This window comes from Trachypithecus francoisi, unplaced genomic scaffold, assembly GCF_009764315.1.
Source record: "Trachypithecus francoisi isolate TF-2019V2 unplaced genomic scaffold, Tfra_2.0 Lachesis_group13, whole genome shotgun sequence".
In the NCBI taxonomy this organism is placed as follows: domain Eukaryota; kingdom Metazoa; phylum Chordata; class Mammalia; order Primates; family Cercopithecidae; genus Trachypithecus; species Trachypithecus francoisi.
In genome coordinates, this window is record NW_022681458.1 from 122,099,432 (window position 1) to 122,112,631 (window position 13,200).

At 39.3% G+C, this 13,200-nt stretch overlaps 1 protein-coding gene across 21 annotated transcripts in view; it reads right to left on the reverse strand.

The window, feature by feature from the left end:
- The window catches only part of CLASP1 (cytoplasmic linker associated protein 1), a 305,011-nt gene that overhangs the window by 153,017 nt on the left and 138,794 nt on the right, over window positions 1–13,200 (reverse strand). For all 21 annotated transcript variants that reach the window (XM_033231811.1, XM_033231808.1, XM_033231795.1 and 18 more), the window contains exon 8: window positions 7,147–7,214. In XM_033231811.1, the coding sequence (XP_033087702.1) occupies window positions 7,147–7,214 (68 nt within the window). The remainder of the gene's footprint in view (window positions 1–7,146; window positions 7,215–13,200) is intronic.

Here is a 13,200-nt window from a genome sequence, read left to right on the forward strand (position 1 = left end):
TAACAATTTTAAAAGTAAATAAATGTTAAAATTTAAACATGTGCTCCAAAATAATCTGAAAGTCTACAAGTATGACAGTTATTCTCAAATATTATTTTCATTTAAAAAATGAATATACCCCTAAAATCGAGCAACTGGAGGAGAATCTATTATTCTGAGCACCAACCATGTCCCAGGCACTGTGCTAAGAATTTTACACACAATCTCACTGATTCTCCACAAAATCTCTGGAAGGTCTTCACTCCATTTTACAGATGAGCAAATGTGCTTCACAAGAGTTAAGTCACTTGCCCAAAGTCCCACAGCTAAAGCGTTGCAGAGCAGGGCACAGATGCCTTTCCTAAGGAGGAAGGATAGTCACACATTTCCAAAGCAATCCCCTTTGGCTTGCTCCCTGACACTGTCTACACTTCTCCACACGGAGGCATGGGGGCACCCACACTCGAAAATTAACAACTAAAACTACTGTTTGGCATACACAGTCACCATTTATTAAACAGATACTTGTTGCCAAGTCCTTATGCTGAGTATAGGCTGCTAAATTTTCACAAATGGGCGTTAGAAGGACATAGATCATTTAACAGACACCCTTTTGAGTCAGCCTAGGAAGCCCCTCTGTGGACATGCAGCGCTAACCAACCAAGGCAGCTATCGAGTGATCAGAACCTCTGCCCAAGAGGTCGTTTAGGAGCCTGGAAATGAGCCCCACGTTGTCATTCATTCTCTCCTGTGTTTTGCTCAGTTCTCCCTCAGCTCCAGCTCATAGGCAACACTCCAGAACCCAGTGGGTATATAAGAATCCACGGGAAAAAGCAGAGAGAAAAAGAATCTAGTCATCTCAGATACTAAGTGTTCGTACACGCACTCAAGATTTACTAAGAGACAAAGAAGAAAAGCTGGTTCCTGTGAAACAAACCAACCGCAGAGAACACTGGGACTAAGAGGACAGCCTGCGAGGTATCTGAGTCTTAGAATGAGCACACACAGACACACAGTCCCCTGTATGCAGAAGGGTTACAGTCCAGTGCCGAGATAGGTATTAGTCAAATAATCACCAAATGGAAACCTGCAAAAATGATGCCTACCAAGCAGTGGGGTAGAGGGTGACTGCCCACATTTAACAGACGGATCTGACACCATTTGGGAGGACAACAGATGAATGGAATTAAGAAAAATGTGTATATATACACAATGGTATATAATTCAGCCATAAAAAGAATGAAATCCTGTTATTTGTAGCAACATGGATGGAACTAGAAGCCATTATATTACATAAAATAAGCCAAGCACAGAAAGACAAATATCACATGTTCTCACTCATATGTGGGAGCGAAAAGGGTATATCTCACGAAGGTAGAGATTAGACTGGTGGTTACCAAAGGCCAGGAAGGGGAGGGGGAAGAGTGAAGAGAAAAAATATATATAAATGTATTTATTACCACTGAACTGTACACTTAAAAATGGTAAAGATAGTTAATTATATATGTAGATTTTACCTCAATAAAAAAGCAATATTTGAGTTAAACTCCATACGAATCAGCGGTAACATTTATGAAAAGCGAGGGAGAGGGAGGTATCAAAAATGACACCCAATCTTTAACATACCAGGATGAATAATGGAGCAATCACGCTTATAAGGAGTACAGAAAACATTTAGGGTGGAGCAATATTTACTATTTTGTGTTTTGTCTTTCAGCCAGAAGTAGAATATAAATTTGGTTTTAGATATATGTTTCAAATACAAGAGGAAATGTCAGACAGGCAGCTGTTTCACATACGGTTCCAATCCTGTACCAAGATCTGTATAGGAGACAAACATTTATGAAAAAATGTGATATAGCTAATAAATAAAATTACAGCTATGGATATCTGTAACCAGGGAAAAAGCACTGCCTGAGAAAGGAAAAGGCCTAGAATCAAGCTTTAAGAATATAATGACTAATTAGTAGATATTAGATAAAGGAAGCCAAGAAGGTGCAGCCCAAAAAGCAGGAAGAAACCAGGAGGAGGACAGACCCCGCTTTTCTTTCTTCTTTTTTTTTTAGATGGAGTCTTGCTCTGTCGCCCAGGCTGGAGTGCAGTGGCACAATCTCTGCTCACTGCCACCTCCGCCTCCCAGGTTCAAGCGATTCTCCTGCCCCAGCCTCCCGAGTAGCTGGGACTACAGGCGCCCACCACCACGCCTGGCTAATTTTTTGTATTTTTAGTAGAGACAGAGTTTTATCATGTTAGCCAGGATGGTCTCAATCTCCTGACCTCATGACCCCTCCGCCCTTGGCCTCCCAAAGTGCTGTGATTACAGGTGCACACTGCCACGCCCAGCTAATTTTTTGTATTTTAGCAGAGACGGGGTTTCACCATGTTGCCCAGGCTGGTCTGGAACTCCTGAGCTCAGGCAATCTGTCCACCTCGGACTCCCAAAGTGCTAGGATTACAGGCATGAACCACCATGCCTGGCCTCTTTTCTATGGTAAAAATAGGTAATAGTTTCTTCTTTTTTTTTTTTTCTGAGACAGAGTCGCGCGACCAGGCTGGAGTGCAGTGGCACGATCTCAGCTCACTGAAACCTCTGCTTCCCAAGTTCAAGCAGTCCTCCCACCTCAGGGCTGCCCCACCCCCTGCCATCCTCCCACCTCAGGGCCCCACCTGCCACCCCCATAGCTGGGACTACAGGGGTGCACCACCACACCTGGCTAATTTTTGTATTTTTGTAGAGATGGAGTTTCACCATATTAGCCAGGCTGGTCTCAAACTCCTGACCTCAGATAATCTCTGCCCGTCTCGGCCTCACAAAGTGCTGAGATTACAGGTGTGAGCCACCGCACCTGGCCAAAAATAGGCAATAGTTTCTTAGGTATAACAAAAGAAAAAAGAAACAGATAAATTGGACTTCATCAAAATTTAACACTTTATATTTCACGTGACACTATCAAGAAAGTGAAAAGAAAACCCACAGAATGGGAAAAAATATTTGCAAATAAATCACATCTGGTAAGAGTCTGGTGTGTAACACATCTAAAGACCTCTTATAACTCAACAATAAATAGGTAATTAACCCCTTTAGAAAATGGGCAAAAGATTTATTTGAATAGCCATTTCTCCAACCAAGGTATATAAAGGGTTAATAAGCCCATGAAAAAGATGTTCAGTACCATTACTCGTCAAGGTAAAGCAAATCAACACCACAATGAGATACCACTTTACACCCACTATGGTGACAATAATGAAAAAGACAGACAATAACAACTACTGGCGAGGATGTGGAGAAACTGGAAACTCTTACAGGTGGCTGGTAAGAACATAAAATAGTGCCGCAAAACTGGAAAACTGTGTGTTTACTGTGTTTGAGCAGTTACTCAAAAAGTTAAATGTACAACCCAGCCATTCTACTGCAAAGTATACAGCCAAAAGAAATGAAAATACATATCCACATGAAATCTTTTACATCAATGTTCAAAGAATCATTCTTCACAACAGCCAAAAAGTGGAACAACCCCAAATGTCCATCAATAGACAGATAAAGAAAATGTAATCTAATCACACAATGGAATCTTGCTCAGCCATAAAAAGGAACGAACTTCTGATACATGCTACATTATGGATGAACTTTGAAAACATCATGCTAAGTGAAAGACACCAGACACAAAAGCCAAATATTGCATGATTCCAATTATACAAAATGCCCTGAATAGGCAACATAAAGACAGAAAATAGGATGCCAGAAACTGGGGAGAGAGGGGAATAACGAGTAAGTGCTAATGGGAATGGGATGTGAGGGTGAAGCATTTTAGATTTAAATAGTGGTAACAGTTGCACACTTTGTGAATATTCAAAAAAAAAAAACAAAAAACAAAACACTAAAGCACACACTTTAAAAAGTGAAACACCAATAGGTAAATTATATATAATCTCAATTTTTAATTTTTAAATGAACGGCAACTAGAAGGAGAAAGTATCTCAATTTTTAAAATATACTGATAACTTCACAAAAAACCTAACACCTATTTCTGACAAAAACTCAGATAACGGCATTTAACTTTCTTTCTTTAAGTTTCATGTGCCCACCTGGGTCTCTCCCAAGCACACCTTCCTTTCTTTCCTGTTCTGAGCCTTTTAAAATAAACTTCTATTCCTGCTCTGGAAAAAAAAAAAAAAAAAAGATAAACAGCAGTAAATAGAAAACTACCTCATTTTGATAAAGAACATCTACAAAAATCCTACAGCTAATACCAGACTTAGCACCTAAGATAGGAACCAGACAAGGATGTCCCATCTCACCACTCTTATTTTACATAGTACTGGAAGTTCTAGCCAGTGCAATAAGGCAAGAAAAAGAAATTAAAAGCATACGTATCCGAAAGAGATAAAACTGTTGCTACTTGCAGATCACAAGACTGTATATGTAGAAAACTCCACGGAGGCTACAAAAACTCCTACAACTAATAAGTTCAAAAAGGTTGTAATATAAGCCATATAAGGTAAGAAATGGAGAAAGCAGAGGATGGATGGATCTAGAGAAAGCTGAACAGTCAAAGGTTTGAAGTTCAAAAGAGATCAAAGAATTACACTGGGAGTTGTGTTTAAAAAAAAAAAACATGAAGGAGGAGGAGGTGGGGGGAGGGAGGGAGAGAGAGAGAGAGAGGGAGAAGGAGACAGAAAGAAAAAGAGAAAGAGAGAGAGAGAAAGAAAAGAAAAGAGAAGAAAAGAGGAAAAAGGAAAGGAGGGAGGGAAGGAAGGGAAAAGAAAAGAGAAAAAGAAGGAGGAGAAGAAAAGGAGGGAGAGAGAGAGAGAGAAAATTAGATAAAAGAGGGAGACAGGTTTTATTCCATCACTACTGCAGTTTCTCTACGCCATCTAAATGTGCAATGAAGGAAATCAGGTGGTTTGTTTTTTGACAGCAACTGAACATTTTACTGGTCTCTCAAAGTTACTGTAAAGAGATGAAAATCATTTAGGTTAGAAATTCTAAAATTTTACACATATGGCTATATATTAGTTTCCTTAAACATTTTGGCTCTAACAATTAAAACAGTAATACTACATATATAAAGCCAAAAGCTGAAATTATCGACCTCCAAGAAATTTTGTTAAGGCTTCCTTACCATTTGCTATTTTTAATATAGATGTTTAAAAGAACTGTTTCCATTCTCAACCCTACACCTATGTGTGTGCACGTGCACACACACACACACACACACACACACACAAAGGGAATTTGGGGGCAATATTTATACCTAACCACATAGAAAACGCTGCTTGTGATACATCCAATGCCACACAGTTTCGGCATTTCTGAGGGTGAAATCATATTTGTCACATCACTGGATCCCATGGAGTGTATGTACACTCTTTTAGGCAAGATCCCCAATGTGGATGCAGTCTTTCTCCCCAATGCCAGCACTATAATGAGATTCTGTTTCACAGCCGTAATACTGGCTTATGAAGCACAAACTCACTTTCCTGCCATTGCTTTTCCTTACTTGCCCAGCATGTTCTGTCCCAGTGCCAACAATTTTTAAACTGAGAAACCACACAAATACATCTACACAAAAGTAAAAGCATGTGTCCATCAACTAACTGCCTATGAAGACCTGCCTGTGGACACCAAGCAACTCCACTCATCACGAGTGCACCACTCAGATGCCATTGGCTCTACCAATGATATGTTTTTTAAAGTACATATCAAAGTATGTACACTAAAGTACAAGGTAGAGAAAATTACACCACAGTTATATACAAATTATACAGTTATAGTCTGCCCTTATGTACCAACTTACTTTGAGGAAAAGCACTCAGACTTTTCTTTACAATCTCAAGATATTCAAAATGTGAAGGCTTGTACTAGGAAGACAGGAGCAGTGACGAGGAGAATTACTGGGATTCAGGGTGCAGTTTTAAAAGTAAATCCAACATGATTAATGAATTCGGTATTGGTTGTAATCTAATATACCTAAAAATTCTAAAATAGCCTAGCTATGATACAATGAGGTATCCAGAGTTAGAAAAGTTTTTCTCAGCAATTAACTTTTTGATATTTTTTCCTTCATACAGGACTAATTCATTCCTGTCTTTTCCTCTCCTTCTGGACTCACAAGAATTACCCACTAGTTCTCAAATATCATCACAAAGTATAGGGAAAGGAATACAGGAACTGGAAACAACAGGTTACGATTCACATCAAAATCATTACTTTATTTATTCAACAATACTTACTGCACACCTATCACAAGCCAGGGACTCTTCAAGGCATTGAACTTACGCTCATTGAGAAAAAAATAAAGAACAATAAAGGGAATAAAGTAAAGGTCCTGCTCTCACGAGTAAACACATACTTTTCTAGTGATACACGCTAAGAAGAACACTCCAACAGGGTGAGGGCACAGAGTGTGGTATTCTGGTGGCCTTCAGTAATGCAGTGATACTGTATGAAGTGAGATCTTCATGGCATGAGGGAGGAGGGAGGAGGCCACAATGATACCCACAGGGCAAATACTTCAGGCAGAAAGAATTATAAGCACAGAGGTCCTGAAGCAGGAGATGCTCAAAATGTTCAAAATTAGCAAGGAGGTCAACGTGGCTAGAGCAAAGAGAACTTTCACAAAGAATAATTCAAATGACATCAGAATGGTGATGAGTGCCAGATCACTCGAGGCCCAGTGAGCCATGGTGAGTTGCTGAATTGCAGCCTGGGTGTGATGGGAAGCCTTTGGAGGATTAGGAAGAGGATTCACATCACCTGACTTGTATTCTGAAAGGATTACTCTGGTTGCTACATGAAAAACAGACTTTAGGCATGGGGAAACAGTAGAAGAAAAGATACTGTTTAGGAGGGAAACACAAGAGCCCAGGTAAAATACCATGACAGCTTGCGCTGGGAAGACAGTAGCAGTGATGATGACAGTTCCTGGGATTCAGGATGCAATTTTAAAAGTAAAGCCAACAGGATTAGTTAAATTCAGTACAGGTTATGAAAGTCAGTGATGATTCACTCCACTGTTTCTGGCCTGGAAAACTGGGTGAATGGAGGTTAAGTTTTAAGAGTTAGAAACCCTTACTAAATTACCTAATTCAGCTGTTCACATATAACATAAATGATATGAATGTAAAACTGAAAAAGCAAAAGCAGAGAATGCTTTTTCTACTCACCATTTGCAGATTGTATCATGTTTCCAGATTTCTGGACTTCATCAAATTTTGTAAAAATTACATTCAACCTGTATGAAAGCAAAAATGTAAACAAACTATTAACCATCACTGCTCATAGCCAATTACATTAAAATGCTAATGTGAAGTTGATCCCCACCGCCCCCCAAAAATCAATGATACAGACCCACCTAATAACGAAACACAGTGACTAAATCAATAACATTAACAATAGCCAACGATAACTGAGCACTTACTTATGGGTAAAGAATGGGCCTAGAAGTCTATCTGAAAGAGCTCATTTAATCTCCTTAAGGTGACATACGTGTGGGGTGGAGATTCTAGCCCTGAGAGTAGTCATCCAGAGCCCCTGCTCTCAGACATTACTGACAACACAAAATGTATATATTATGAGAAGTGTGTGTTTCTCCTATTTCTCTCTTAGCGCAAACTATCAATTACTTAGCATGGAGCTTTTCAAAATGCACTAATAGTACATTACAAAGGCTTGTGCTTCCTGCTGTGATTCATGCTTAATCCAAAAATGCTATAAATAATTTCTCTAGAAACAAATGCTGTGACTGGATAATCTTCAGCTTAAAAAAATCTGTATTACATTTATTTTCTATTAATGGATCATTTCACCTTGGCATTTAAATTAAAGCAAAATTCCTTAACCAGTCTAAATACTCCATCCTAGTTAGACACCAAAAATGAAAGAAAAAGGTGGGAGAATGCAATCATATTTAGTAGAAAAAGTTAAGAAAAAAGAGGCTTTCTTGAGCCCGGCATGGTGGCTCATGCCTGTAATCCCAGCACTTTGGGAGGTTGAAGCAGGTGGATCGCCTGAGGTCAGGAGTTTGAGACCAGCCTGGCCAACATAGTAAAACCCCATCTCTGCTAAAAATACAAAAAATCAGCTACATGTGGTGGTGGGCGCCTGTAATCCCAGCTACTAGGGAGGCTGAGGCAGGAGAATCGCTTGAACCCAGGAGGAGGAGCTTGCAGTGAGCTGAGACTGCGCCACTGCACTCCAGCCTGGGCAACAAGAGCAAAACTCTGTCTCAAAAAAAAAGAAAGAAAGAAAAAGAAAAAAGAGGTTTTCTCAAGCAAAGCACAGGTATATTGGAGTAAGTGTTGAGATTCCAAAGTAATGTATCTATGCCTTCAATTTTAGGGACATTTTAGTGCTTTTTAACACACCATCCTATCCTGCCAGCTCTCATCATTTCAAATATGTTTGTCTTTTCTTCTCAAGCGAATGGAAGCTCCTCAGGGGTAGAGATGTGAGCTATGCTCTCTTGGTATTTGTACCAAGCACTACGTATGCCATGCAGATGCTCGCTCAGGAGTTACATCACTATGTTAGACAGCTGAAACCTAACTCCTCACTCTGGAAAACTGTGGGTATTCACACAAGCTCTGGTGTTAGTTCATTCACTCCAAACTAGAGTGCCCATTATGAGCCCAACACTGAGCTAGTGAGTTCTTACCCTCTGGAGCTTATGCTCTAAGTAAGAGAGAGGCCAAAATTACACATCAGCAAATGAAGGGGATGAACCAGCCTGATGTACTGCCTCTCCCCATTCCATAGGTGACACCAACAATCTTTTCAAGCCATCTTTCCACCAAGCCCAGATGTTCCCTCAGAATCCTTCTCAAAACTATTCCAGGCAGACACTACCCATTAGTTAAAACTGGCACTGAATAAAACTCCAATTGCCATCTCAGGACCAGAAATGAGTAAAACTATAACTCACTTTCAAATCCAGCAGTTACTAAAGAACTGGAAAGATGCCTTACATGAATGTGTTTCTTATGATGTTTCCATTATCGTTCCTTTTTAAAAGTAACAAAGATCTTCAATGGCTTGACAAACTCATAAATAATATCATGACACAGGTTGCCAGGGCATGCCCTCACTAAGGCACTACTTGATTGTGTCACAACCACACCCTCTGATGTGAGCATGCCTGCAAGTTTGTAAGTTGGAGCCAAGGCATACCTCTAGTCTGGTTGTTCCTGAAATTACTGGAAGAGGGCAAGTATTTCTTCCATTCCTGGGAGAGTATTCACCATTCTAAATGGTAATTGTGTCCAGAGTCTGTGGATTCTTTCTCAGTGGTAAGGCATTCTCACTGTGGTCACATTACCCACGACCTGGCAGGCCTGAACAACCAGGTATGAGAACACTATAAACATAACTATTATTGGTATGTGCACCTTAATTCAGAATTCCCTCTGCTTTCACACTCCTGTCTCACTAGCTCCCTCATTCTCTGCTCATTAATGCTGCTACAACAGCTCCTATCAAGGTTACCACCTAAAGAGACAGTCTAACACCAACAAAGCATTCCTTAGGAATGAAAGGACTGGTTTTGTTTGCTAGCTCTGAGCACAAAAATATAAAATGTCTCTCTTGGGAACTACTGATTCACATAAATCTAAAAGGATGAGTTTCATATATTCAAAGACATTGAATACATAACTAATGATTACCCTCTGAAGCCACCAAATTGTTTTATTTTAAATCTCTGGATTTCCATTTAAAATAAATTTCTTTACTGGTTTGACAAATAACTACCATCTTCCCCTACTTTTTCTGAATTTAAATTTCCATATTAAACTCTTCAATCCAATTGGAATTTATTTTACTATAAGATTTAGTTCAAATTAGTTTCTTTCTAGAAAATTTTATATATAGATTTTAAATAATTTCCTGGAAGCAAATACTTAAACACAGCAATCTCAGTCAATAAGCTGCATCCATATACTTAGAGCTTCTAGCATGAAAAAGAGAAATCGACATAAACACATACTTAGAAATCCAAACTTGGCGGACAGAAGAGATTTTGAAGAGAAAGAAAAAGTTTTTTTAAAAATGTCATTAGTGCTTCCAAAGAGATAAGAGAAAATATTGTGATCATAAAACAGGAGAGGAGCCCTTTAAAATGGCAGAGTATGGACCCTCAAAAATCTGCTTCAAAGAAGTAAAGAAAACATTGGCAAAAACTGTCCAAATCAACTTACCATCATGGTAAGAGTGAAAACAAGCAGCCTGGCAGCCACTAGAAAGAGCTGAAGCTCCCAAGTCTGGAGCTCCCTAAAAGTCCCCATTCCCAAAGAACTATCATTCCACCTACCTGGCACATCCCTGCAAGCCCAATTGTAGGGCTTGTCTTTATCTGACCTGACTTGGAGCTTGTTCAATGTTAGAGGCCTTTTCCCTGAGGTGATGATCAAAACTAACCTGTGACAACTGTTCAATATGGTGGATACCCGAGACAGAAATAGCAACTGGAGCAAAGAAACTGACCAAAAATGGCGGGGGGGTGCGAGGGGGGGTGGGGGCGGGGAAAAGGAGGGCGGGGGCTAGAAATTGAGATGTCCACAGCAAACTCTGAATATACTGACATACTCCTGGGAATCTGGGAGGTATATGTGCAAGGCTATGCAAATGCACAGGCCCAGGAAAGACTCCTGAAGGTTCTAATGTCCCCCGCTGGCTGACTTTGACACTCTGAACAAGCAGGAAGTAAAAAGGAAGACAGAGGTGTAAAACACCTTTCACAGCACTGAAAGCATGCCCCCAAAACACAGAGCCAGTCACAGAGTCTGGGAGACTTACTGGTTCAACACGCTAAAGGAAATCTCTGTGCAATCATTAACTAATCGCTAAGCTAACCAACCAGAGAATTCAGTGGCCACATAAAATAAAGAACAAAGACTTAAGGAATTCATTTAGGAAAGTCACTAGACCAAAATAAGCAACAAAAACAATAAACAGTAACAACAAAAATTCTGGGGAGGGGAAAGAATATGATTTCCTGAGTTGCCACAATATATTATTTAAAGTCTCCAGAGTCAACAAGAAATTGTGAGACAAAGAAACAAGAAAATATGGCCCATACAAAGGAAATAAAATTCAGTCAACAAAAACTATTTGTAAGGAAACCTATACATTGGCTTAACTCAATGAAGACTTCAAGTCAATTAATATAAATATGTTGAAAGATCTAAAGAAAATTATTTCTGAATAATTAAAGTGTAAGAACAATGTCTCACCAAATAGAGAATAACAACAGAGAAAGAATATATTTAAAAGAACCATATAGAAATTCTGGAGACGAAATGTACAATAAATTGAAATTAAAAATTCACTAGGAGGAGTTCAACAACAGATCTGAGCTGGGACAAGAAGTAATCAACAAATTTGAAGATGAGTCAACTGTTATTATATCCTATCTAAGTAACAGAAACAAACAAAAAAATGAACAGAGCCCAAGAGATCATCTTACAAAACCAATGTACCAACACAGTCACATAATAGAGGTCCCAGGAAAAGAGAAAAAAGACAAGGACATATGGTACTTTCCAAAGACCTTTTGGGTCCAATTCTTTGCCCTAGTTGTTATTGTTGCCTCAGGCATCTACCACGTTGAAAAATTATCAAAAAAGATATGAAGAATAATGGCTAAAAACTTCACAAATTGGATATAAAACAATCTATATATTTAACGAGCAACTCCAAACAGGATAAACTTAAAGAGATCCAAATCTAGACACAATAACCAAACTGTCACAAGAGAAGACAAAGAGAAAATCTTTAAAGCAACAATGGAGAACCCACTCATTGTGCACAAGGGATCCTCAAAAAGGTCAATACCTGATTTCTCATGAGAAACCATGAAAGCCAGAGTGGAGCAGCGTGAGAATAGATAATATATTCAAAGTTCTGAAATTAAAAAGACAATCAACCAATAATTCTATATGTAACAAAACTATCCACCAAAAACAAAGGAGAACTTAAAATATTACCAGATAAACAAAAAGCAACAGTCCTTCGGGTTGAAATGAAAGGACACTGTACAACAGCTCAAATCCACATGAAGAAATAAAGAAAATAAGTAAAAATATAGTTATACCTATGTAGTCATAGGTAAATATAAAATATAGTATATAAAGGTACTTTTTGTTCTTAACTCTTTTCTTGTTCTACATAACTTAAAAAGAAACTGCATAAAACAATAAGTATAGAACTATATGCATTGGTGGGCTTATAATGTATAAAGATATAATTTGCATGACAGCAAAAAAGAAGAAAACAGCTAAGTAGGAGTAAAGCTTTTTAATACTGAAATTAAACAGTATCAATTTTAACTAGGCTGTTTAAGATGTTAATTGTAAGCCCCAGAACAACTGCAAATAAGCCCCCTCCAAAAAAGTAAAATAAACAGTAAGAGAGTTATAGTATTACACTAGAAAATATCTGTTTAACACAAAATAAGGCAGTAACAGAGGAACAAAGAAACGAATCATGACATATAGAACATAAATAGCACACCTGCAGACAAATTCTACCTTACCAGTACTACATTAAATATAAATGGATTAAACACTCCAATGAAAAGTTTTTAAAAGTCAGACTGCATAAATAAATAAGACTCGGAATAGGAACAGCTCCAGCCTCCAGCTCCCAGAGTGAGTGACACAGAAGACAGTGATTTCTGCATTTGCAACTGAGGTATGGGTTTATCTCACTAGGGTGTGTCTGACAGTCGATGCTGGTCCGCCCTTCCAGTGAGAGCTGAAGCAGGGCGAGGCATTGCCTTACCTGGGAAGTGCAAGGGGGAAGGGAATTCCTTTTCCTAGCCAAGGTAAATTGAGACACACAACACCTGGAAAATCAGGTCACTCCCACCCTAATACTGCACTTTACCAAGGGTCTTAGCAAATGGCACACCAGGAGATTATATCCCATACCTGGCCCGGAGGGTCCCACGCCCACGGAGCCTCCCTCATTGCTAGCACAGCAGTCTGAGATCTAACTGCAAGGCAGCAGCCAGGCTGGGGGAGGGGTGCCCGCCATTGCTGAGACTTACGTAGGTAAACAAAGCCTCCAGGAAGCTCAAACTGGGTGGAGCTCACTGCAGCTCCAGGAGGCCTGCCTGTCTCTGTAGACTCCACCTCTGGGGACAGGGCATAGCAAAAAAAAAAAAAAAAAAAAAAAAAATGCAGCAGAAACCTCTGCAGTTGTTAATGACCCTGTCTGACAGC